This window comes from Micropterus dolomieu, linkage group LG03, assembly GCF_021292245.1.
Source record: "Micropterus dolomieu isolate WLL.071019.BEF.003 ecotype Adirondacks linkage group LG03, ASM2129224v1, whole genome shotgun sequence".
Classification (NCBI taxonomy): Eukaryota; Metazoa; Chordata; class Actinopteri; order Centrarchiformes; family Centrarchidae; genus Micropterus; species Micropterus dolomieu.
In genome coordinates, this window is record NC_060152.1 from 9,868,577 (window position 1) to 9,895,458 (window position 26,882).

The 26,882-nt window shown below is 39.5% G+C and overlaps 3 protein-coding genes across 5 annotated transcripts in view; all 3 read left to right on the plus strand.

Annotated features, from left to right (window-relative positions):
- Positions 1-5,446, plus strand: part of cnr2 (cannabinoid receptor 2) — a 7,085-nt gene extending 1,639 nt beyond the window's left edge. The window contains exons 1-3 of one of the 2 annotated variants that reach the window (XM_046045955.1): positions 952-1,363; positions 3,982-4,077; positions 4,252-5,446. In XM_046045955.1, coding sequence (XP_045901911.1) covers positions 4,008-4,077; positions 4,252-5,351 — 1,170 coding nt within the window. In that variant the 5' untranslated portion in view covers positions 952-1,363; positions 3,982-4,007 and the 3' untranslated portion in view covers positions 5,352-5,446. Of the gene's footprint in view, positions 1-951; positions 1,364-3,981; positions 4,078-4,251 lie in introns of those variants that run through there. The other variant, XM_046045956.1, reaches the window with a different exon arrangement.
- A 3,150-nt stretch (positions 5,447-8,596) lies between these two features.
- akirin1 (akirin 1) lies at positions 8,597-19,682 on the plus strand. Its single transcript, XM_046045958.1, has 5 exons — positions 8,597-8,964; positions 16,255-16,401; positions 18,100-18,228; positions 18,921-18,992; positions 19,156-19,682. The coding sequence occupies exons 1-5, from the start codon at positions 8,760-8,762 to the stop codon at positions 19,164-19,166; spliced, it is 564 nt and encodes a 187-aa protein (XP_045901914.1). The 5' UTR covers positions 8,597-8,759; the 3' UTR covers positions 19,167-19,682.
- An 805-nt stretch (positions 19,683-20,487) lies between these two features.
- The window catches only part of rhbdl2 (rhomboid, veinlet-like 2 (Drosophila)), a 10,258-nt gene continuing 3,863 nt past the window's right edge, over positions 20,488-26,882 (plus strand). The window contains exons 1-3 of one of the 2 annotated variants that reach the window (XM_046046110.1): positions 20,488-20,930; positions 23,299-23,542; positions 25,265-25,368. In XM_046046110.1, coding sequence (XP_045902066.1) covers positions 23,312-23,542; positions 25,265-25,368 — 335 coding nt within the window. In that variant the 5' untranslated portion in view covers positions 20,488-20,930; positions 23,299-23,311. Of the gene's footprint in view, positions 20,931-23,298; positions 23,543-25,264; positions 25,414-26,882 lie in introns of both variants that reach the window. The other variant, XM_046046109.1, reaches the window with a different exon arrangement.

Below are 26,882 nucleotides of genomic sequence, written 5' to 3' on the forward strand. Positions count from 1 at the left end.
TTGTTCATGGTTGCTTAGCATTGCCCCCTGTTGTACTACAGGCAGCATTACACCCTAACCTTGGCTTCAGTAGGTATTAGTCCATAAAGTATTACAAAAGAAAAATCAAAATCCTTGTGAATTTCCAATCAATCAGCTGACTTACAGGCCTCAGTATTCAAATGTGGGTTTAAACATGGTTGATTATTTTATATTCAAGATACCATATTAAACATCTGAAATTACCCTGTATTAATAAAACAGAGAGACAGTTTTAAGGATAAATATATTAGGAGAAAAGTATGGAAGCAAAATAATTGAACAACTGAGGCAGTCCAGTGTTTTCAAAGGAACAATTTTATGACAGTCTTTACAATCTTTAAATGAGCAAAGCAAACATACCAGTAATTAAGCCTTCCTTTTTATCATCTTGCCAGTCCTTCCCTCCACCAAACGCAAGCAATTAAGATTTTCTTGTAATCCTTCAAGCAGTATGTTACGTTAAAATAGCTTTACCCATGTGATCCTACAAGGAAGAGGTGAGTGCGTTCATGCATGATGCCAGATACGGTCTGCCAAATGAAGATGAGTGGAAAGTAATTAGCAAAAGATGTGGAAGGAAACACCATTGCTGCACAAATAGGAATAATTCAGTGGAAAGATGTCTATAGCTACCTTGACTAGGTAAAACATATCAAATAAGGTTGTCAATGAACAAGAAAGTTCATTCTTGACCTTTAGAATAGTAGTGTGGCAAAATAATCTTAACCCAAGTTCCATTTACAAGGCTGTTAATGCATTAAAATAACACTGTCAGGCTTGGAGTAATGGATTCACAGCCAAGCATAATCCAACCATGGAAAGTCACCTAATTTATATTTTCCAAATAAATGCAGTATAGTGTGTGTTTGTCCTCCATTTTTATCAACATATTTTTCACGCCTAGCAACCTAACACTATTCTTAAAGTGCTCTCCTCCCCTGAGTCCATCCTGACCCTGTCTGCTGGAAAGGCATCGCTCAAGAAGGACACAACACTTAGAAGTGTGTGATCACTACACTTGCTCTCTAAATCTATGAAAATGTTTCATCTAATTGTTTTCATCTCTATTACATATAATGAAACATATAAAAAGGGACTCCTGTTGCATAATACTTCAAAATAATATAATTTGGGTTATTTCCTCTCTCTCTCTCTGTTTCTTTCTGTATCTCTCTCTCCCCCTCTCTTGTGTCATCACAGCCACCCTTCCTATCTTCTCCCCTCACTCGCACACCAGTCAGGTCTGTAGGTCTCTGTGGTTGCTCTGCTGCTAAGAGACCTACCTCAGATCTTCTGTATCAGGAAAAAAGCTATAAAACCGCAGACGTCAGAAAACACAAGGGTAAGCTCTTAAAATGTTATTATTATTACAGTGGTGGAGTGACTGTTAGTTCCTAATTTGGATTTAATCTGTCATTGTGATGATGTCTCTGTGAAATAGGATTTACACATTTTGCATGTAGAAATTATAAGGGAAAATAGATTGTCTGTTCTTGTTCTTCAGCAACTTATGTTGTATTCAATAGGTGTATTTGTGCTGTAGATCTGTTACTTTTGACCTATTTTACAGTGTTTCAATTATCTGTTGCTACTACAAAATAAGAGATTTCAAGTATAATATTTTGCAACAATGTGGCAGGGCGCAACAGTGACTCAACGGGTTATTGCCACACCGTATTTCAATGTCAATAATGTGAAGAAAATGGGTGCCTGTTTATATATATGTATATGTAGGTGCTTTCCTGGCGAAGCAATCATTTCTATAACTTTATGAATATAAGAATGGTTCTTAGGAGTCAAAACACATCACTCTGTCAATCAAGATTTTTCACCACAAGGGAGAAAAAAAGAGAACGCCTGAGGTGGTGTAATATCCACAGTGCATGCACCCATATGGCCCATAGTAAAATTGAGAAATATTGTCCTTCAAGCCAATAAGGGGCTTTCTGGAAAGTAATTTACTTTACCACCACTTCATATATTTTTTCTGTGCTTTAATAAGGCAGTGTAATATTTGTAATGACAAACAGAAATAATGGCCAGTGGAAACAGAAGGAAGGGAAAACAATGGAATGAAGGGCATAGTGACCTGATTGGGTGAAAACGTACTCTTCAGTCTATACTCCTGCGAAAAGTAATCACTTAAATTGCATCATTTAAGCTTAATGCTTTCCTTTATCCATTTTAATGTTTGTTTTAAGTAGTTTAATTTTTCCCAGCTGCAAAAACTGTTTATTCAAGATTATTGAGATTTATACCACGTTATAGTATATAGTATACGAGTATATCACGTTTTTGCCTATAAAATATTCTTTATGTTTAAGCCATCCTGTGAAAGCAATTATAGGTGACCACTCCTGTTTATCACATTATTTACATGAATAAAATCCTCTTACATCAGCTTCCCACACTTAGTTTAATCTATTGATTGCATACAGGTGAAACACTCTACAGGAGATTATTTATCTCTGTAGCGACCTTCACCCTCCGATTTACTGCTTTGTTAAAGTACAATCCCCTCTAATTCCAAAAGGGGGCAGTCTTCATCCTGTTAAATATGATATTAGGCCAACAACTGGAGTTTGCTATTATGTATGAACGCACTTAACAGTAAAATCACTGCCAAAGTGACTGTGGAAATATGAATTTAATAATAATTCTCTGGACTAGCTCAGTTCCTAAAATTACTTCACTTACAGAGGGTGTCTTGCAGAGAGGGTTACAGAGAGATACTGTCATGGTTCAAAGTTTCTGCCTGTGGTCCTTTGCAACCCCAATCTCTCTCTCGTTTCCTCTCTAACCACTGTCCTAATAAAATAAAGGCAAAAATGTCTTTTAAAAAAAACTCACAACATACATTCATGTTCAAGTGTTGCAATTCATCATACACCCAGCTGCTGGGTTATATGTGAAAGTGATAAGAACCTAGGAATCACACTAAACGCATCATGATCACACTGATTGTATTAAAATGTTTCTACATAGTAAGGACAGACTTGAAGCTCTTTGGATTTTTAAGCAAATAGTTGGATAAGGGTTGAGGTGAAAGGATGGCTGGTTATCGCAGATGGTAGAGGAGGAATGGAGAATGCCAAGGCTGTGTGGCCAGCAAAGGTAAGGGAAGCACTAGTTGGCAGGCAGGAGCTCTTGGAGGTCAGCAGTCAACAAGCAGGGAGGAAAGCATGAGATGAGAGACGATCCTGAGGCACAAGGAAAAGGCAGTTAGCGACAGGCATCAAGATGAATAATAATCACACCACTGCCGTGAAACAGTGGTCTGGCAACAAGTGAGAGTTGAGCCAGGATATAAATGTACTTCTGGGGTGATGTTGGAGAGTTGACGTGCCACCAGGAGCCAGGAGGGGAGACCACAAACACATACCCAGAGACAGGCAGGGGAGCACTTGAACACAGAGAAGGGGGAAAACACGAGACAAGCATGGCCATAACAATCAGCAGATACTGTAGTGATCATTGTCTGTTTGCTCTGGACTTGCTCTGGACTCACAAATGTTAACACTAAGTTCAATATTGACACAGAGAGGAAAGTCATCACATTTTCTACTTCCTGTTAGATATTTGGATCCTGGCGTGTTTGCTTTGTTCACACATTCAGTTATGTTAGTACGCTTACTGCATTTTATTTTATTTTCGAACATGAAATTGTTATTTTATAACAATGTAAGTTTTATGATGGAAACAATTGCTTCTTTCTGACAAAAATGAAATCAAATAGTTTGTTTCAAAAAACATTTTCTCAAACAAATATTTGCTTCGAAGTTCTACTGGTATACTTATACTATAATACTGGAGAAAGTGAAAGATACAGTATTTTTTATTTTAAAAGAGTTTTTAATAAAATTGTGATGATTTCCAATTCCAATTATGCTACAGATGTCTTAATTTTTTGTATTAATTCAAAAAAAAAAAAAAAAAGATTTTTTCCTATTCACAATCTAGCACTGGCCCACATAGTAACAACTGAAATGGAGGAATGGGAAGTTCCCACTTCTTTAGGACCTACAGAAGCCAAAGAGGACTCCTCATTACCAACAGGTATGCAGCCTCAAATAAATACATTACCTTACTTCTTCAGAATCTGAAATAGTTCAAGATAATGGGGTCCAGCAATTGCGGGACTTAATGGTGCATTTATAATGGCAGTTGTAGTTTCAGTACAATTGCACACTAAAATTTGTCCTCATATATACACCGGTGTTTTTCTCACAGTTAACAGGTCTTGTGAGAATCTGGAATGCTACATGGTCCTCGTCGAGGCGGAGAAGACAGCCATTGGCTCCATATGTTTCCTGGCAGGCCCTGTCACACTGCTGGAGAATGTTCTGGTTTTGGGAGTGATCGCTGCCACAGCCACCCTGCGGCAACGACCTTCATATCTTTTCATTGCCAGCCTTGCTCTGGCTGATGTCTTCGCCAGCTGCTTCTTCACCACCAGCTTCCTCGACTTTCACCTCTTTCGCCGCAGTGACGGCCCCACCGCCTACCTCTTTAAATTAGGTGGTGTCACTATGGCCTTCAGTAGCTCAGTGGGGAGTTTACTGCTGACCGCTCTGGACCGCTACCTCTGCATCCACCAGGCCTCCAGTTATAAGTTACTACTGACCCGCCGGCGAGCACTGCTGAGCCTGCTGATCCTCTGGAGTGCCACCATCTTCATCTCCTTCTTGCCACTGATGGGCTGGAGGTGTCCCACAGAGCTCAATCCCCCCTGCTCACGCCTGTTTCCCTACATCAACCAGGGCTATCTGGCCTGCTGGACCAGCTTCATCCTGGTGCTTCTGGCTCTCATTTTGGGGGCTTATGCTCTCATCCTGTGGAAGGCCCACCGCCATGAGTCCTCCATGACAAGTTTCCAGGGAGCAGCAGGGACAGGCCAGGCCCGCATGAGGATGGATATCCGGCTAGCACGTACCTTTGGCCTGATCCTACTCATACTAGTGGGCTGCTGGCTCCCTGCGCTCTCGATCATGTTAGCTGATGTTTCTGTGCTCCTGACCCGCAACCAACAGAGGGCCTTCGCATTTTGCAGCACCCTCTGCCTGGTTAACTCTGCAGTTAACCCACTGCTGTATGGACTGCGCTGCCGAGATCTAAGAGTTGCTCTACTGCAGTTGCTACAAAGGGTGTGTGAAATTAGGAGGTGTAAAAAATCTACAGAGGACTCAACCCAAGGATTACCCTCCGCAGAAGACACCTGCATTCCCCTGTCTGAAGATGAGATGCCCATGACCAGTCAACTTGTCTCTGTCTCAGAAGTGGTGAACAATCAGCAGCTGAACATCAGAAAATGTGTTGAAATTATGGAGTAGCTGTACAAATCAAGAGGTGTCTGTAATGGCAGTGTGCTTTGGGTCTAAAGAATGTCACTCTAGATTAAGAATAAAATCTACAATATCTACAAGCAGAATTTATTCTCATCAAATGATTAGTACTAGCAAATACTTAAATTTGCCTTTTTGAACGAGTCTATAGTAGTAAAGTCTATCAAACAATAACTCTAGAATATTGTTAGTAGTAATGTATCAGAAAGCCTATAAAATGTTAGAAACATGCTACATGTTATGTTTTGCTAGCAGTTAAAAATTGCACTGATAATACAGTAAGTGTGATTAACATGGCACGATTCCAAAATATAGTTATCTATATGCAAGTAGGACACAAGGACTTTTATAAAAGCATTTTATAGGCATTGGTTAATGCCAGGCAAAAGGTTTAGTGTATGTTGGCCTTTTTTAAGAGATGATGTATTGTGGCCAGGCCATTCAACACAACACATAACCTTTGACGTCTCTGCCTCCTCACTTCTATGACATACTGTGCCCTGTGAACTGAAGTGCTGACTTAACTTTTGGGTACACCACATGGTAGAAAGGGTGATGTTGTTGTTCATGTGTTTGTTTATGTTTGAGGATTTGTCCCTGAGCATGTGGGTTGCCTATCCTATCTGCTACTGAATGCCAGGACTCCACAAAAGCCCCATGCACAGGAGGATTTCACACAGTGTTCGCCACATGAATCCAAGCAGTGTGCCGGGGGTGAATGGGGCACATGCCAGGAAGAGAACGAGCACAGAGACTAGAACACTCTTTGCAATATTGACAACTGGCAGCTGCAGTAAAACAGATACTGACATTCACTTAAATTCACAGGGACGCATACTGTAAAGTAACAAATTAGAGAAACACAAGTAAAACACAATTTCTGATCTTAGGTCATTGGATTCTAGACAGAAAATATGTTTCAACCACTGTATAAACTGATTAAAAATAATACTTGGCCATGCTATTTTTCCAAGCAAATGTCACAAGTAAATCGTACTCGTCTGTCATCTTTACTCATTGTTGAGTGCAAAAACGAGTCAGCAGTTTGGTGTTTGCAATGAATTGTAAGAGCCGCCATGTCTGTGTCAATCAACTGGGTGGATCTCTGCTGTCAGAAGTTGCATGCTTGGTATTTGGAGTTTTCCATGCCAGAAAATCTGACACAAAATGTGGGAAAATACATAATTGTCAAAAGGCAAAAGAGGGAGATGGTAGGACAAAATTAGTACAGGGCATTATACTGTTCCCAAAAACAACATCGTAAAGGAAGATCACAGGTTATATACACTTTTGTTGAATCTATTTTAGAGAGGCATAATAATATGTGTTATACTGTGAGGTGGTATTTGTATTATTTTGTAAGCTACCCCATTTATATAAATGAGGGTACACTAAACACTAGAAACACCCCTCAGTATAACGCAATACAATTCATTAACAGCTCAAATTACAGCCTCCAAAATGATCATAAAGTTGGTAATGGGTGGATTTTATTCTTAAACCTCCTACACATAATAATAAGAAACAACTAAAGAATACAATAGCTTGGAATAATATAAATTTATGTCCTATTTAATAGACCTGCTCAGCGGAAAATTAAGAATAGGACTGTTCATTGTCTCTTACTGCTTTTATGAGAATATGCTAAATGCCCCTTTAATTGATATTGCTAAATACTCCCCAGCTATTTAAGCTATACTCTAGATACAAGCTACAAACACAGAATAATAGTATTCTAGCGGCATATTTAGTTCTTTCCATAGGTTATTGATAACTGCATATGATTTTGTTATTTATGTTATGCATTATCAAACCAGGACATTGATGTAAAATAGATTTTTAATCCCAGTGAGAAAGTATTATATATTTTTCCCCCAATCAGGGATCAACAGTGTTCATTCAGTGTATCTTATATGCATGGAAACATCTTACACATAAAACATCTGTCACAACCAGATGAACATCCAGTAGTGGCGACTGCAGCACATATCGATGGGTGATTCATTACTGGACAATAACTGTTTGAGTTACTCAAAACTATAGACTGCAGTGAATGTGTGACTGGTTACTAATGAGTGTGATACACTAGGAGTGGTATGGAGCATAGGAAAATTAGATCAGATCTCTACTTACAATACAAATGTTTCCATACAGTGCATACAAAATAATACAATTCCTCCTTTCAGTCACAGTGTATAGTATGATCAAGCTCTCTAACAAAACATTGCTTCTCATAGGGCTGGGCAGTAAAACAATAATGATAATTATCACAATATAATTTTCCTCAATAACAATATAATAAATGTTTAATATATCGTCAATAAATATTTGGTTTAAATTATTTGAATCACAGACAAATTAGCACTTATTTTTTCTATTAAAATATGTATTTTGTTGAGGAAAAGGGACTGAAAAATGATTTACTAATCATATTTGTTGAAAAAGATTTTATCATAATAGTTTTTAATGTTCTACCTCAGATTTGTGAAGTGATCCACTGTTTGGCATCAAATGTTTGTCACATTCTGACCATTAAAAAAGTTTAACCACATAATTAACCATCTGGTTTCTTCGATTTTCATTCAGGAGCCAAAAATAGCCTTTAAACTTGAAAGAAATAATGATTTGACATATATTGTGAAAATTATCGACATTAAATGATATGAAATGTTTTTATCGTGATAACATTTTTGGCCATATCACCCAGCCCTAGCTCCTCAGGGACTCTAATCCAGGTCATTATCACCATGCACGGATATTGCCTATTGTAAAACGGTATCTATGGTCATATCCTCTGTGTTTTCATTACAAAGACAATGCGAAAATAGAATGTGATGCCTGTTAGTAACAAATACAATATATAATACAATATAAAATAAAATCTGCTGTCAACTGAAGGAAATTAAAGTCTTTCTGAGCTACTTCATTTACCTGACCATCACCACCAGACGTCTCGTGAACCTTCAATTTGAGTTCAACGGAAAGGAATCCACACAACAACGGGGTTGGTTGGCAGGAAATCGTAGCACTAAAAACGGAAAAGAGAAGACAATATCGCAATTAATTCCATTATTTATTAAGTAATACAGTTAAAAATTTAACTATTTCGAACAAATGCAATTGAAATCAATGGGAGATAGACAGTAATGTGTTTTAAATATTGACAACCCCCCTCTTTCCTCCAGTGGTAGGATCTGCCATTGTGACGTTTTAAAAATTCAGCAGGCAGGGTCGGCAGTTGGCTAACTACTCAGAGAAGAAAATCCGTTGTTGTGGAAAGGAAGAAAGGCTCAAGACATTTCGAGGACGTTAAACGTACAAACAACGAGCGTTAAACCCCAGTTTTTGCGGGTCGTTTTTTGTCTAATTAATTTTTTCCCGTTTTGTTTTGCTAACATGGCTTGTGGAGCTACGTTAAAGCGGTCGATGGAGTTTGAGGCCCTCCTCAGTCCTCAGTCTCCCAAGCGGAGAAGGTGCAATCCACTACCGGGGACTACTAGCACTCCGTCCCCGCAAAGATGCAACCTCCGTCCCCAAGTCGACAGCCCAACGCACTCGATGTCTCCTCCGGCCATAGGAGGCGAACACAGGCTGACCCCAGGTACGGAAAGCCGATTTAAGGGCTTTTTTGCGATTCAGGGTGGGTGTCATGGGGGAGGGGGGTTTGGGTGGAGTGGAATGGATAGCTAGCTAGTTCAGAGAATCAGAATGGGGGTTGGAGGCTAAACGTTAGCCTAGCTAGGCTAACGTAAAGAAGGGGGAACGTCGTCGCTAAATTAACGTTACCGTCACAGAATATTTTACTAATCTTATAAATTAGTAGATGCACACAAATATGAGTGGTTCTTTAGGTGTTCGTTGGTGGTATCTTCCTAGCTCATTGTATTGTTGCACAGTTGCCCGAGTTAGCCTGACGTTAACTTAACGTTGCATTTGCTCATGAAAATATTAGAATGAAAGTTATTTCGTATAGAGCCAAATTAAATACTATCTGGCACTGTGGAAATTGAATGTTGCCAGGATATGTGACTGCCCTTATCAGCTTTGCCTGTACAATCTGCTGCTGTAGTGTTGAGTGTCACGGCTAATAAATATAATATGTTCAGTTAAACGTTAATTTGAAAACTTATAGGATTAAACAAAAGGTCCTGCTTATACTTAACACCTGGGTGACGATCTAGCCTTCTGGCACCCCTGAAAAGACGAATGGCATCACAGCAGCAGCAGCCACAGAATTGCATGCTGTTAATTAGGAGCTGCCTGGGTGATGTTCTTCGCCTTAGTGCCACAATTGTCTTGCATTGCATTGAGGTGGGGGTTACCATTATGCACCACAACCATTTTTCCTCTCCAAGCCTGGAAGGCATTGTTCATTTCCTTTATGTCTGTACTCTACCCTCCCATTGACTTGGAAAGCTTCGCTGTGAGCGTTGGACGGGTGTGGGGCTCACAAGTAGACAGAAGATAATTACCTGGATGTCTCCGCTGTGATCCAGTCAGGCTTATTGTTTGTGCCAGTCACTGAGATTGGGCAGCATGATGGCAGTGACGACTAATCATTATACATCTTGAATTCAAATATTAAAAAAAAAAAATGCAGGACAGCCTTGCATTTATTTGACCACTTTATTGCTGTGAAATGTGAGAGGATTACAAGGTAGAGGCAGCTGTACTAACTGTGCTAAGGTTGCTAATGGTGCTAGTTAGCCCTCCTGTTGCTATGAAGTGTATTGCTCTCTTGCCACCAGGAATGACAAAGTAACCGCGAAGAAATAAGAAATGCACAGATGCATTCCTCATAAACAGTTACTGGCAAGGAACTGCTGGGAGAAGAAGTGTTTTGGTTTAGGAGTGATCCACCCTTCATTGTTACCCAGTGGCTGTATGTAGAGCCACTTTTCTGTTCTATAAAACTGGATAAATCAAAAGGGTTTAAATCTCCCTATTTCTCACTTATTTATGTCAGATTGTCAGCTTCTTTCATAATCAACTAACAGAGCGCCTTTTTTGTTAAAAACCTACAATTTATAATAAACGCTTTTCTTTATTTTCTTTTTTTTATTGTTGCTAGGTAACCACCAAATAACCTGTCCTTAGCCTAGTGATTTTGATGTGAATTATACTCATAATTCTGATCAGATTGGACAATAAGGGGACACTTGGAGGGGCAATGTAGGCAGCATCCCCTCTTAGTTCTATGCTTCTTGACATGGGTTTCATTTGGTGTTCTTCATGGATGATTTACTTGCAGAGGAGGTGACTAACTTGTGTTTCCTGGGGGGGGAATGTGAGCCATTAATAAAATAATTTTTTATTTAAACAATAAACTATCAAGAGCCCACACAATATGCCTGCTGCATCAGTTATTAAGACAAAGGGCAGCTTGTGGTCTCTTGTTCCTGTTTAATTCTAAGAAAAATACGTGCTTCTTGCACATCGCTCACAAAGCGCCGGGGAAGGTTTGTTGAGAGCAATCATACACAGATGTGGATGTTAATGGAAACGTCGTCACAACTGGCTTCCTGTGAAATGTATTTATTTTGGCTTGTGGTGAACTGTGGAACATATCCTCTTAAACCAGAGATTTATTGTAATTTACTATTGTGAAGTTTCTTGGTTTTATGAGAATGTACAGGGCAGATCTTTGCAGATGCCTGGAGGTGAAGACACATTTTCTGCCCCTGTTATTACTCACACCATATATGCAATCTGACTTGCTTATGTTTCATAGTGCATCTATGTTTATGTTGGTATGCAAAATGAAACATTAGGATCCCTGTTTCCAAGGTTGTCTGTACTGACATTGCTTATCCGGCCTGAACTTTGTTAAGAATCAAACGGGCCTCTTGTGAGCTCCATTTTCTTCAGTCTGTCTGCCTAGCTGAATTACAGCCCAGCAGCTGCAAGAGTGAAGTCATATAGATTTGTCTACTGCAGACATGAGGTCCAGATACTAGGTATTATACTCACCTTCACCCAGAAAGAGGCCCCTTGTGGGCCTGGTGCTGCAAGCCTGCTTTTCTGCTGTGGTATGCCAAGTGAAAGCAGTTTTTGTATTTAGCAAAAGGTCAGCTGTCTTCTCTCCCACCCGCGTCTACCTACACATGCTTTCAAGCTTGTCAGGCTCGCTTGTGGTGAGCAGAGCGGTATGCGTGCAGGCGTGGCAGAGGTATCTGACACTGCCGAGGTATCTTTGGGTAATTATTTCATATTAATGTAGATGGGATCATCCACTGCATTCTCTTCTGCCTCAGTCTTGTCCTGCCAGTCTGGGCTTGTGCTTTGGTATAATTCCCCCAATTGACAGATGAGGCTGGTGTTTTCCTGGGACATGTTATCGAAAGGCAGGACTGGCTGACCTTTTGTCAGGTTTACAGCTTGGGGAGAAAAGTGTGCATGTCATAGTTCAGGTCCAAAACCTGTGTCAGGCTTCAAGACTGTCAGGTATCCTGGGCTTCTGCTGTCATCTGGTCAGGAAGATCTTGAACGTGCGTGTTTTTTGGGCCACGAGTTTGTGTTGTAACGTCGTTAACTTACACAGCTGATCCTGTTACCGGGCCGCCGCCAAGTAAAAGTACTTATTATACGATGGATTAGATGAATCGATGAAATAATCAGTAGAAGATTAAAGTACTAAAATCATCATTAGCCACAGCCCTAATTAGAAGTGAACAATACAGAATGTATTGTGTAGGTAACTTCATTTGGCAATAGCTAGGGATGCACCGAGCCAACTTTATCTCACAATACAAAACAGTGATCCTATTTATTTATTTCTTCAAATATAAAACATTTTTAAAAAGCCTAAACAATAATGAAATTAGTGCACTAGTTTCTAGAAGTTGAAGAATCTGTTTATCAGTAAAATAATCCAATGGTAATGTCTGTTATTTTGCTTATCCAGGAAGTTAAATACCAGACCAGTTCATCCCATTTATGCAAAAATATAGTACAGGGATAGTTACCTACTATAGGAATCTCTACTGGTTGACCAGTCTCTATCATCTCATTTGTATTGCCAAACCCTATCTGGAAATAATTGTTTCCAGATAGGGTATTGTTCAGTGGTGAGCTTCTTAATAATCATTTGTTAGGTTGCCATTTCCCATTTTTCAAACTAATAGTGGTCACTCTTAAATTCTGTGCTGCATAAGAGTAACATGAACTGACCCATAATACATCACACTACTTCCTGGCAGTTGGGGCATTCGAAACCCCCCCCTCCCCCCAAAGTCCTTTAGTGGTAGAGGTTAAAATGAAATGAGTCAGCTTTGTTTTCTCTCCACCACCATGTCCAATCTATCCACCCGATCTGCCTTTCGTATTCACTATTTGGCCTGTACCTAAGCCTTTTAGCCGAGGCTTTCTCCACTGTGTTCCCCTGGCTCCCGGAAGTCACTGATTGATTGCTTGACCTGGTTGTGACGAGGGTCATTGTTGTCAAGCAACGCCCACAGTTGAGCTACTAGAAGTTGGCAGAGCTGAAAGTGACCGGCAGCAGGAGAGGTTTTTCACTTCAGTCAGATGTACCCAGGAGTAGTGACACGTCTACCAACAGTCACACGACCTTCATTTAGGAGATGCACATTCAACCAATTAGACCCGTTCACATAAGACAGCTGTCACAGGTTAATCCCTTATTGTCAGCATTTAGAGACTCTGGCTACTTCCACACTACTACATTTTTGTTTAAAAACCCACTGCGCGACTGATTGGTGACAGGGGGTCACACACTACATGAGCTGACAGCAACTGTGTCGCCTGACGCTGGTCTCCAAATCATGTTTTGTTAAGAAAACACTCGTGAAATGGGAAATGAAACGAACCTACAGACAACAGCTGTTGTATGTTATTATAAAGATCACAATTGTGAAGACGAATAATGAGTGAAAGAATGGATTAGCACACGCTGGTAGCAGGGATCGTTTGAGCTACAGAGAGAGCTGGAGGTCAGTAGAAAGTGTTTCGCTGTGAAAAAGTAGCTCCCTGCTCTCATAAAAATCGTGTAGTGTGTAGGCTTTAGCTGCGTTTCAAAGTTGATCTCAGTCTACATTAAAACAACTAAAAGCCTAGATGAAGTGGCCATTCACGTACACTGGGCATGTGCTTGCTCGTGTAAACAGGAAGCAGATTGTCTACTGCAGTTGCAGAAGATTTGGCGAAAGAAGAAAGTAGTTCTATGGATGGAGGAGCACACTAGAGATTTTTTGGGGCCGACAATGAGGTGGAACTGTTACTGAAAGTAACACGGGAGTACAAATTGACTGTAGTGGCAGAAAACAGACTTGCAGTTGTCGCAAAATAAACAAGGTGACATCCACAGTACAAGTGTGTAAGTATATAATAACAATACCAAAACAAAAACGCTGTCAGCAGCTTTGTGTTTTTGCTCTGTATGACTGATAAGACCCAATCAGGAAACCAAACGTGAGTGTCTGCGTCATTGTATTCAAAGTCCTTCATTTTTCCCCTCCCCCTCCCTCTCTCTCCCTCCCTGGATTCGTCGTTTTAGTCTGGACGGGCAGACGTAGCAATAGGTCTGCTTTTTAAAATGAAAATGTTGGATGTAACCTCAAGCCTGCAACTGTAGGTCCAGATAAATACTAAATTATAGGATTACACAGTAGTAGCAGTACCAGATACAGCTAGGTTTATGTTTTAGATCTGTCTGTAACCAGGATCTTGCTCTCTCTTGCTCATACAGTCTTTGTTTAAACAACAATCATTGCAAATACAGGGTTTCCCCCAGGAAATTGGTAAGCAGAGGTGGCAAGATGTGCAACCACGCCCCCACTGTTCAAAAAATAACAAAACAAGAGGCACAAAATGAAAGTGAAGACTGCCTGTGTCTCTTATACACTCAAAATTATATCTACTATTTGAAAGTCTGTGATTTGGCTTAATCAGTGAGAGAAAACTGACAACCTCAAAGATTACAGTATTATAGTATTTTATATTGAAAAATGTGTTTCAGCTGGTGTGGTTAGATGTGCTCGATCAGCCTTTATATCTTGGATTTTTATCCAAAGGATGTTTTTGGAGGAGCTGAGAGGGAGACAGGGCTCCAGCGCTGTGCATGTCTTTTTATAATAAGTCTTTGAGAGTTATTCATGCAGTTGACAAGGGCCTAGTGGCATTAAAATATCCTGCTGGTCAACATTGAACTTAAAAGTAACTTGCAATTTCAGCTTGAGATTGAATATCAAACTTCAAATCAACCTCAGATTTTTAATTAGATTTGATTTTTCTGCTTACATGGTGAATTTTAATCCACCCCCCAAAAAATTAATGTATACAATGAATCAGCAAATCCTCAGACTTGAGCAACCATTGAAAGTGAGAAATAATTGATTATCAAAGTTGTTTTCTGTCAATTTAATTGTTTCCTAGTTGCAGGTTGGGAGTGACATTCTTGCGGCTTTGATATGGCTTTATTAAGTGTGAAAAGCAAAGTGGTAGCTAAGCAAACAGAGCCTGTCAGATTGGGGTCCTGCATTATTAATGCTGGAGGTTTAGAAGCCACATACAGCAAGCAGAGGGGTCTCTGTGAAGGCACCTGTTCAAAATTGCATGACCACATACAGTATAACATGGTGTTCTTAAAATGGCTCTATAGAGAAGGTCCTGCTTTCCTCACCATCCAGACAAGCTTACTGATGAGCAGGCTGAAGTGGCAACATGGTTTCTATCTCCCTCTCCACCCAAGATAAATGAGGCACAATTCCCCAGATAGAGGTGCAACATGTGTAGAGACTTCACCCCCTGTATGAATAGAGTAAGATAAAGTCCCTCTCCTACATATGGCTATCAGTTCTAGCCATGGTTGTTTTCTCTTGCTTTTCCCAGGACATTTTTGAACTTTAGCCTTATAATTAGATATGTGTGTGCTGGCTGTGAACCATGTTTAAGCTGTTTTGACACTGGACACCACTGAGGTGTAGGGTTAATCTTTAGGCGGAAACATCTGAGACGATAAGGGACTAGCCACTGTGTAGCAACCCCATTTTCTTGACCAGTTGTAGCTGTATGCATGTGTACATAAAGTTTCCGAATTTTTTATTTAAGAATATATGTGATTTTAATGTATTTAAAAATTGTAGGGCTACAACAGCCATGCTTATATTTGAACAAGCTTTTCCTTTGTTACAGCCTAGTAACCAGCACTGATTTATGTTGCAGCCTTCACATAACTTTTTCTCCAGCTGTAGTTTGGCATGATGGTGATGTCATGAAAAATTTTGGAAGAGAAGTGCAAGTGATTCAGTCACTGGATCTGAAAGTGTCTCAGGTCAGCTGTGTTTGTGTTTGTCACAGCTGTAATAGATATAAGACTAATATCAGTCTTTCACACCTTTACTTCCTGTGGAATGAATGTTTTATTTTTTTTTAGTTTCTTAAGAACATGGTGGAGCGTTATGCCTTCCTGTAATAGTTACTAATAAAACAAAATACTGGCCATTTCATTCCTGTAATGACTCACTGTTCAATTCATTCAATATGAAGCAGTATTCTGGGACAATGGATTCATAATGCCTTTTGATCAGAATGAAGATCAAACAGAACCCATCATACTTTTGAAAACTTGTAATTTAGCAGTTTGAGGGTTTCATTACAGTAAGGAAAGGTTTAGGACACTGTTGCTTGATATCATTACAAGGCACATTAAAACTAAGTGAGAAAGTCAGTAATGAATTTGCTTTGGCAGCCCATTCATAACTGGCGAATTTATTTAAAAAAAAAAAAAAATGTGTGGAGTTGAAAGCAACCAAGGTCAAAGTTACATCTTCAGGTCAGGGCCCTATGTGTGACAAATAGAATCACCTTTTTTTGGGGGGGTGTTCTCTGTCCTGGTTTTAAAAGTTTTGTCCTTGTTTCTGTTTCCTCCCTACAGAGCAGATCTTCCAGAACCTCCGTCAGGAGTACAGCCGGATCCAGAGGCGGCGGCAGCTGGAAGGGGCCTTCAACCAGACTGAGGCCTGTAGCTCCAGTGATGCCCCCAGCCCCAGTTCCTCCCTCAACGCTCCCAGCTCCCCACCAGGTAGGAAAATTTACTGTTTGTCAGACAAACACCATGCACACACTATTTATGGATTTTACTCCAAAGGCCATGTCTTCTGGTCATGCTCAGCTGTAATGGGTACAGCATGGCACTTTTGGTGTCAAGTAATGGATGTTTTTCCCGCTTTAGAACCACATGATATGTATGTGTTTGGTAAAATAAACTGTTTTCATTCATAAGCAATGTTATTTATAATACAACATAGCCTATCAATCACAAATAAAATACATCCGATCTACGTATATCTGCATATCAACCAACCAGTCAACCAGAAGGTGTAAGAAATTCCTCTTTTATTAAGTGCAGAGTGCCCTAATATTTGTAGCTGTTTGGGTATTTTAGAACGAAGGTATTGTACTTCTGCGGGTAAGAGCTTTTTCTAAATGGGTGATCAAATAACATGTCTGCTTTGTTTTGTTCTGGTTAGCAAGTCCTACAACATTGAAGTGACAGCCAACTCAGACATCAAAACCATCAAAAAAACAAACAGAATCACATCTTTTGTAAGTTAAGTGTGTGCATTTGCTCAACAACAATTATGAATGATAAGGTCATTCATTCTGCAAGGCCTGCCAAAAGACCCTTGGCTGGACCTGCATGACCAACTCAAGTCTCAAGAGGCAGGCTCAGAGGGATTGTGATTCCAGATGTGAGTTTGTGAAAGATGTGTAGTTGTTTGTGCCAAATCCAACCCACTTCTGAAATCGAGATGTCTCTCAGTCTTAACCCTTTTGAAATCCCTGAAAATAGTGCTTTTATTATCATTTTCTCAGAACACTTTTACATGTAATGGATGTGTTTCAGATGGAACTTGAAATAAGCAGCACTTTCATGCTTCATTGTATCTAAAAGGATAACAAAAAGTGTTAAAAGAGACAGTATACTATTTTCTTTGCAAACAAGTTAAGAAATACAAATGTTATAGGTGAAAGTCTAAATCACAGAAGATAAACTGACAGATTCATCCAAAGAGAAAACATACAAAGTTCAATCAATTTCTCTCTCTATACTGACACCTGAAATGGTTGTAGATTGTGGGTATACTTTGTTTTAGCCCATCTTTTGTTTACATGTGTGCCTGTCATAGGAAAAGTACACCATCGTAGATCATGACAAACTTGTAACATTTGCTTTTTGCCTCTTTGGAAACACGTTTGTGCTGCAGCAGTAACTGTGCATTTCGATGCGTTATGCACAATTTGGCAGTTACGTTGAGAGATGCAATCCAAGACCCCAACCCCAGGACTTCGGCCTCCCGTGTTTTTCCTTCCCACTCTACAGAATAGTCTCATAGATCACACTGACTGCACCGTTACTGTCACGGCCTCTTTCTGTCACTGAGACTGCCATTAAACCTTCATCCTCGCTCTGCCGTCCTTGTCTGTGATTTACAAACATTTTAGTCTAAAGGGCTCCAATGCAGACCTCAAAGACCACTGGGTAAAGAATCACCTTGCTAATACTGGCTCCAGTTGCGACAGAGACATAGTGGTGACTCAGACAAAGGGCTCACATTAGTGCTGCATGCTCCATTTTGGCTGGTAGAGGTGAGGGACGACAGCAAGCAGAGCTGTAAATTTACACCTGGCCAAGCACCTATTTCTGTCTCTGACTTGCTGCACCGCATATGTTAGTGATTCAACCTTTTCATAGCTGATCTGATTTTGTGTTTCCCAGGTGCCTCAAGGAAGGACCAGCCCTCGTTTACACTGAAGCAGGTGAGCTACCTGTGTGAGCGGCTGCTTAAAGACCATGAGGAGAAGATCCGGGAGGAGTACGAACAGATCCTTAACACAAAACTCGCAGGTAATAAGCGTTCCTCTTTGAATATTAATGAAAACTGTGAAACCACAGGACTTCAATATCAGCATTCACAATTCCTCTGGACAGCACTTCTTTCCAATCTGGCAATAAAGAACAATGAAAGTGTAACTGCAATGAGAAACACCCTCACCCCTCCCTTTTTATTTTATGAGTATCTTTTCATATCATAACTGATGACGTCTGCATTGGAGTCTGGTTCCCTCAAACATTATATATGCTTCTAGATGCCAAGACTGTTAATGGGCAGGGAACAGGCGCAATAATGCAGCAGAAGCAAACTGTATTCACTCAGAGTACGTCCACATTAAGTTTGTTTAATAAAAAAAAAAAAGTTTACCAGCACTGATCTGGCATTTTCATACCCAAAAACAGGTTTTGCAGAGTATAAATTGTAAAATGCCAGTTTGTCTTAGCAATGGCTGCTGGTTAACAGGTGATATTTATTAGCCAAGAGCATTGTGATGACAGATTTTAGCAGTTTTCCTGTTCAGTGTGGGCAGACATTTACTAAAAGTCCTGGAAAGGCTAATGTGAATGCACATCGTTGTTACATGACAATTTAGGCATCATATTGCGGATGGAATCTCAGTCCTCTGCCCAGTCAGGTGTTTAAATCTACAGCACATATCCTCACCGCCATCTTGTTTTTTTTTTTTTTTCTCATCTCTTTCCAGAACAATATGAATCTTTTGTGAAATTCACACAAGACCAGATCATGCGAAGATACGGAGCCCGGCCTGCAAGTTGTAAGTATTTTAAACCTCAGTTTTCTTTAGCAAAACACGTTTTTCTCTCGCAAAGTATACATTTCTTATTTAATCAGGGTTCTGAGTTAAAAAAAGGATGATCTGATGGTTACTGTGTTTTACCGCAGCACTAATCCACACTATCAATCAATTTATGTTTCAGATGTGTCCTGAACTCACATTGATGAGATCCCAGCTTCCACTCACAAGATGGCTGCTCTTCTACGGCCTCCTTCCACTTGATTTTTCATTTTATTTACCATTTTTGTCCCCTCCATCTCAACCTGTTTGGGTGCCATGGTGTATCCTCCTTTTTAATCCAAAAGTTGATTTCTTACTTTAAAACTGTTGCTGCTGGCAAAAAGTTAGAAGAATCTGAAAGAGAAACTATGTATGAAGCCAACTTTTTATTTTTTCAGCCCCTTTTATTGTTGATATACTCTCTGGAAATCCTGACTAAAGCAGATCTGTGTCAAATCTCTTGCTGGCGCTGTAGAAAAAGCTTATTGGCTCATGTGATCATCTGTATAACCTTGTAGCAGCTGTATTTAATGGCTCCTGCTTCTCTCACCCCCCCCCCCCCCCCCCCCCCACACACACACACACACACACACATCCCTCCTCACAACTCTTTACCTGAGAATGTGGATTTTCTCCCTTTTGAAGAAAATAAAAGTTCTGTGATTAAAATCTGTTGTTTGGCATGTGTTTTTTATCAATGAGTAGTCTCACCACATGATCAATGGAGTAGCAGTACTGGAGCCATCACACGATCTTCCATCAATAGGTGAAGTTTGCAAAGTTGTCATGGAATGGTGTTTAAATTTCCATTCCCCTAGGCACCTAAAAGACAAGCATGTTTGTTGGCTAAATATTTTAGATTGACCATTCAAAACCTAATTGAAAAGATACCCAGAGCTGAAGCAGGCTATTAAAAGTAACTTACTGTTTTGATCTATTGAGTCATTTTTCAAGCAAAAATGCCAAACCTTAGCTGCAGCCCTAATCTCACCAGGAGGTACAGTGTAGCTATTCTGGATGGGTATTATTATAGGGTTATCTGTTAAGGTTCATTGTGTTCATTGTCATCTGATGATCTATGAATTTCCATTATAATTGTGATAACATTTTGTGACTGATTTTAATAAATGAGTGACAGGCAATATCAGGATGATTAGGAGCTTCTATTGATAGTAATGTGAAGATTGCATATAAACGTATTAGTATTCTCTTTGCTAGCAACCTGCAATGGAAACATCCCCATCCCCATTGTTCGTAATTGTGGACTCCAGGTCCCCCTTGTGGCACATGCACAGTAGTGCAACATTTATATGAAATTGGGACTTTAGTTTGAGTTTACTTTCGTGAATTAGACTCTGTATCTATTCGAATATATGGCACCGTTCAGAAATGGTCATGGGGGGGTGGGTAACCATTTCTGATCGTGTGAGTGTAAAAAGTTGGATAACGAGGAGCTACTCGTCAGTGACGTCACTGATCCCAGGTGTGGCACGGTGAAACAGGTAGCCTAAGTTACGACGTTGTGCGAGGTTTGCAGGACCTATATTCTCCGTGGTTTTGTAAAACTCTGCTGTAGTTGGGTGGAAGAGGGGAACATCAGTGGTTTGTTTGGACCGGGAAGGAAGTTAAGTTTTTTGCAGGAAAAAGCACTGCAAGGGCTATAATTATCTCCAAGAGCTTTTCTCTTTTTTGTTTCTTCCGATCTCACGGGGACGGCTGAAGAAGAAGGGATTCCGCGGGTTGTCTGAAAACATGGAGGAATGGTGCTGAAAGCGTTTTTGTATGGTGTTTTTAACTCTACAGCGGATGGACTTGTGCACTCTTCAGCTCCCACATTGAACTGTTTGAATTAGTTAAGTCGAATCAATAATTGTGCGTTTGGGGCCGCTCGGAGCTGTCTACCTGTTAAAGATTTAGGTGAGTAGGTCAACGTAAAGTTGATTTATTTAAAAACCTAATACTTTACAATGGCGTGGAGCCTTAACTGGAGTTTATTTGAAGTTGGCTGGAAAAGTCTGTGATCAAAATCAGTAGGTATTGTCATCAGCAACGCCCAGTAAACAGGAAACGCTAATCAACAGGCAAAAAATGTAGGCTACTGTGTAGTTTAGTGTCAAACCTTTTGTAACTTTAAATATTATAAAATTGGTAACATCTCAGCATTAAAACAAAGTAGCCTAATGCTATTTTCTATTTATTGTAGTTTTTTGTATAAAACTCGTGCTTTTTGTAGCCTAATTTCTTTTACTGTCAGTTGTTGGCTAATTGAGCAAGGTCTTACTAAAGATAAAGTATTACACTTGAAATACATCTGTTTCAGAGTGCAAATGTTGCTGGGCATGCAAGCAGCATAAACTGGACAATTTAGGATTCATTTGTATCTAGTGGATGTTCACCCAGCAAAAGGAGGAGAGTAATTGCATATTTCCTTTTTCCTATATTTTAAACAGCCCCCCATGGGGGCTCCAAACAGTTTCAGGGGAGGCTCAGTGAGTGGAAGGGGGAAAATGTTAGTCATCACATTATTATTAGTTATCAAAAGGAGATCTAATAGAATAGCAAATGTGTATGATAAAATTTTTACCCACTTTTCCAGAGTCAGAAACTAATAAATGCCTTGAGACGACCTTTTATGTATTTGGTGTAGTCTGAAGTTATGTCAAACAGTAATATTAGGCTATTTCGGCTCAGTTGAGTGTCTGTGTAGTCATATAACATAATCATGATCCCATAGGAATCCAGGAATTGGGTGAAACTAAACAAGTAAATTAGGGTGTGGTGAGGGGGCGCCTTTTTCCAAGCTCATGTCTAAAGGGAGGCCCACTGTCTCAGACATTGAAAACTTTTGATATAGATGATATTCAGGACAGTGTTCTTCTTTCCAAGAGCAAAGTTGCCTAGTTAAAATCTCTTCCACTCAAAAAGAACATTTTAGTCATTAAACATTGTAGGGTCTGACAGCTCTTGACAATTATGCATGTTAAAGGTACAGATGTATAGGTTTATTTCACTTTGTTGTCATGCTGAGCTGCAACAATAAGTAAATCAACAGAAAATTAAATCTGCAACTACTTTCATAATTGCATTAAAGTAAATTTTAATAATGTAAACATTTGCTGTTTCCAGCTTCTCAAATATGAGAATTTGATGCTTTTCTTTGTCATATGTGATAGTAAACTGAATATCTTTGGGGTTTGGACTGTTAGTTGGACAAAACAAGACATTTAAAGCTGTGAGAATTACAACTGGTATTTTTCACTATTTCCTGATATTTTATAGACAGAACAATGGATGGAGAAATGATTGGTAGTTTCATCGATAATGAAAATTATTGTTAGTTGCAGTCCCATATGTCATTTGTTTCTACCAGTGTAATATTATTAAGCTGTATTCCTTACTGTGAGAAAGTGACTTGGAATCATTTTTTTATGTGTACGGCAACATCAGGCTTGACTTAAGCATTGCTTCCTAACTTTGTAAAACAAAATGCTGTTCACTCTCCTAGCAAAACTGCTGATGCATTGCGTAGTACCCGCGTAATTCATTTGTAATGCATCCTATGTTCATGAAAGTTATAATGTTGGAGTCAAAAGTCTTTAGTTGCACAGCTGAGATCAGGAATTCTTCCTCTGGCCCTTGAAGTTGGCAGATTTAAAAACAGGTTTGTGGGAATTGCGAGAATTAGGAGAAGTTGAATGATGTTGAAGAATTAATCGCTTTTTCTTCTGTATTGTCCTTATTATGAGTTAGAATATCTTCAGTTCAATATCCAGGAATGTTTTGGTGCACAGCCTATGATAGGAAGGCATAGTTGTTTCATTTTAATGCTTATAAGATTATTTTTTTTCATATTATGTATAATATGATGTTACTATTTATATTTATGTTGCTGCTATGGTTTCTGGTCTAAGAGTCTAAATAATGGTGGTGTTGTAAGCCTGTTTGGGCTGGGCATATTATTTAGGCATGGCACAATAAAAATAAAAATCAATCTCAATCAATATTAATGGATGAAGTAACCAACAGGAATGTATGTTTTTTGCTTGTCCAGCAAATAAAATACCTGAAAATCTAAGTACTTCATCACATTGATGCAAAAACCACAAAAACAAATCCAATATTACCATAACATGCAAAATTGCCCCAAATGACCAAATATACCCAGAGATATTAAAGTGATTACTGCCATGGTATTCAAAAAAACCACCTCTGCTCTGATTTAAGTCAGCTCAAGGTACTGTAGATACAAACACCCTTAAGTCAAAATATGCAATCTGCTACATAGGGCAGGAGTATTGATGGAGGACATCGACCCCGAGCAGCAGGAGCCGTTACCCGTGGACCGGGATGGGAGACAGCTCGGGAGTGAAGAAGACCAACCTGATGATGACAGTGAGATGGGATGCTGTGAGCGGTTCCAGCATTCTGTCTCCAGATTTATGCTCCCAGAACACGCCCGCGACAAGTACCTGGAACGGGCCAACTGCTTCCCGCCTCCCATCTTCATCATCTTAATCAGTCTTGGAGAGGTAGCTTGACATAAATATTGAATACATGAGCACTGGGGTGATCATTATGGATTCTGTGATGTAATTATTCTTACATTTATTATGCTGCCATGGTGTAAAGATTTGCTGTAATTATATTTAATAGAGCAGATATTGAGGTGAAGGATATCTTTGTTTATAGCTACCGTGTTTGAAAATGTGTAGTTCTCACAATGACCAAGCTCTAAACTGTGAAGGTTTTGTGAGAGTCAGTTTCTTTCTTTCTGTCTCTTTTGGCATCTGCACCACCTCCTCTGAATGTCCTGATTCATCGAGTGCAGTCCTCGCTAGCAGGCAGTAGGCATGGTGTCAATGAAAACAGCAGTTTTCATGAGTAGAACTATAGCCTTAGGCTAGCCCTGGTACAGTTGATCCTTACTGGTGGGATTCAGAGATGCTTTTCCTGAATGTGTAAACAGAAAGCCTGCATGTCCTTGGACTTAGGTTTAGGTAAATAAACACATCTTGTGGAATGTGGAGGATCGGTGGGGGATTTGTTGAAATAGTAAGGGAGGGGGTAGGTGGGGTTCGGTCTATTTAAAAAACAAAAAACAAAAAACAACTTATGGTTTTAAAGGGAGATATACTGAGTTCTTTATTATGTCCTATATTAAGTTAAGCTAATGCCACCAGGAATGCATTTGAGATTGCCTGTTTGTAAAACAAAGAGTAGGAAGTAGTTTTACTCCAGAAGACATAACACTTGTGAGCAGTTGCAGCATGCACTTGCATTTAGTGCCTTCTTTGTGTTGACCACTGCTATTTAAACATTTGTCTTTACATTATCATAATATACTTTGTGTCTCCCTATTTAGCATTTATAGGCAGTAAATAAAATGCATTATAATGTTGTTGTAAGTATAGTAGTTGTAAGATAGTGGTGTTTATCAGTGCCTTTTTCTCAATAACAATAACTCCTTCTGTGGGCACCCAGTGGTGGAGTGAATGACAATATAGTATACAGTTCTAATAATATAAAATATTGTTGGGAAATAATGTACATTATTAAGCATGTACAGATGTCCTTATAGCTGCTTACAACTACATTATACTGTTATAAACCCTACAAACCATATTCAATGTTTGTATAGTCCATTATAAATGTTAAATAAAAATATTTTGTATTGTCAGATTGTTTTGTGCACAATTGAATTGTTAGTGCCTTTTTTATGTTTGTAAACCCGCTTGTTTTGACATTTTCTTTACATTGTCCATAGTGAGTCAATACACTTTTGAGATCTGTACAAAACTGCTGTTAAAATGTCAGTTTGCCAGTTGGCACCATGTTGCTGTCACAATCGGTGGAAGGCTGTCGCTTTACTCTTTTTCTTATCACTGAGTGTTTTGCACACTGCCTATTCACACAGCTCACTCTTTGTAACTCACAGATGTCCAATGTCACTGCATTTGACTGTCTGAATAGCCTTTTTATTTGGGTGAGGAGGCACTTTATTTACCCAGACAAGATCAACTGAGCTGCTGAGTACAATCCCCCTGGGGGATTTCCTGAGGTTGGTTAAACATACTTCAGCTGTATTTCTGATTATTTTTCTTATCTTTATTTTCTCAGCTGTTTGCGATCGAGCTTCTGCTGCTACTAACCTGAAGACAGTTTTTACAGTGTTTTGCGGAGGAAAGAGACTTGGATTTGACAATCTCCTACTTGAAGACTAACTTTTGTGGACATTTTCTGTTCTTTATCAGTTGGCAGTGTTTATCTACTACGCTGTGTGGAAGCCTCAGAAGCAGTGGGTGACCCTGGACGAAGGCATCTGGAACAGCCCCCTTTCGTACAAGCCCGAGCACAGGCAGGAAGCATGGCGCTTTTTCTCTTACATGTTTGTCCACGCCGGGTAAGCATTGGCAGAGCTTTTAGATGTTAATTACATGAGTCAGTGTCGGGAGTGGACAAATTCCCACAGACACGGCCCTGCAGTAAACATCAGTTTGGTGAATCTCATAATCTTTGTGGGCTTTCTAATTCTGTGAGTGGTGTTGATTCAATTCTGTAGTCACTTCTGAAACTGTAGGTTGTGAGCACGGCACCTCTTTACTTTACAGAGTTCCTGTGTTTGGTGGATGTCAGCATTATTTTGACACTTCCTGCATTACACATTAGTGGTTTTTAACTGATGCACCAAAGTTACAAGGGTGAGTCATACGAAGAGGAGTACTATTAGATTTAACATAAACCTGCCACCATTGCGTTTTTTTGTTTGTTTTTTTTAAATAAAGGTACATGAAGGCCTAGATATTCATTGCCTGAATTGCTGATACATCTGTCAAAACCAAAACATTGCAACGTCATGTGGTGGCAAGCAAACAGTCTCAAAAGTCATGAGCTACAGGAAAACCAAGAATAATTCTATTTTACTTTTTTTATTGTATGTGTATTTCTATCTGTCACTCTGCTGCTGTGACAAGTGAATTTCTCTGGTGTGGGATCAATTTAGTTTGTTATCTTATGACTGCACAGAACAGCCTATAGGAAAACTAGATTAACCAAGAGGAAAAGTGGTCAGTCACTCACCAGCACTACCTGAAAGACACCTAACAGGATATGTGCTTAAAGGATAAGGCTGGTGATAGTTTATATTTTTGTTATAGACCTAAACCAGCAATTGTCCTGTATAGTCAGATATCTCATTAATCATATATAAAAATATAAAATCTCCTTTCTAGCTTCACTCAAGAAACAATGCTTAATCTTATGTCTTCTGAGAGCTCTTTTGTTTGAGGCTTTGTTCACATCAGGCAATGCTTCATGAGAATTGCATAAGTAAAATTGGTGTGTGGTCTTTAAAGGGCAGGGCTGCTCTGACCAACCACTCAATCTCGTCTCATTGATTGGACTCAAGGTTGGCTGACTCCAATTAGCTTATGGAGCAGTCATTATCTTAGGGGTTCACATACTATTTCCATCTTACACTGTGAATGTTTACACGGTGTGTTCACTAAAAAACATAAAAACCTATAATTGTTTGTGTGGTATTAGTTTAAGCAGACTGTGTTTGACTATTGTTGTGACTTAGATGAAGATCAGGTCACATTTTATGACCAATTTATGCAGAAATCCAGGTAATTCCAAAGGGTTCACATACTTTTTCCACCCTGCGCTGTGAATGTTTACACGGTGTGTTCACTAAAAAACATAAAAACCTATAATTGTTTGTGTGGTATTAGTTTAAGCAGACTGTGTTTGACTATTGTTGTGACTTAGATGAAGATCAGGTCACATTTTATGACCAATTTATGCAGAAATCCAGGTAATTCCAAAGGGTTCACATACTTTTTCCACCCTGCGCTGTGAATGTTTACACGG

Coding starts and splice junctions, on each gene's coding strand:
- akirin1 (XM_046045958.1), top strand. CDS start 8,760: ATGGCTTGTGGAGCTACGTTAAAGCGGTCGATGGAGTTTGAGGCCCTC. Junction 16,402..18,099: donor CGCTCCCAGCTCCCCACCAG/GTAGGAAAATTT, acceptor TGTGTTTCCCAG/GTGCCTCAAGGAAGGACCAG. Junction 18,229..18,920: donor CCTTAACACAAAACTCGCAG/GTAATAAGCGTT, acceptor ATCTCTTTCCAG/AACAATATGAATCTTTTGTG.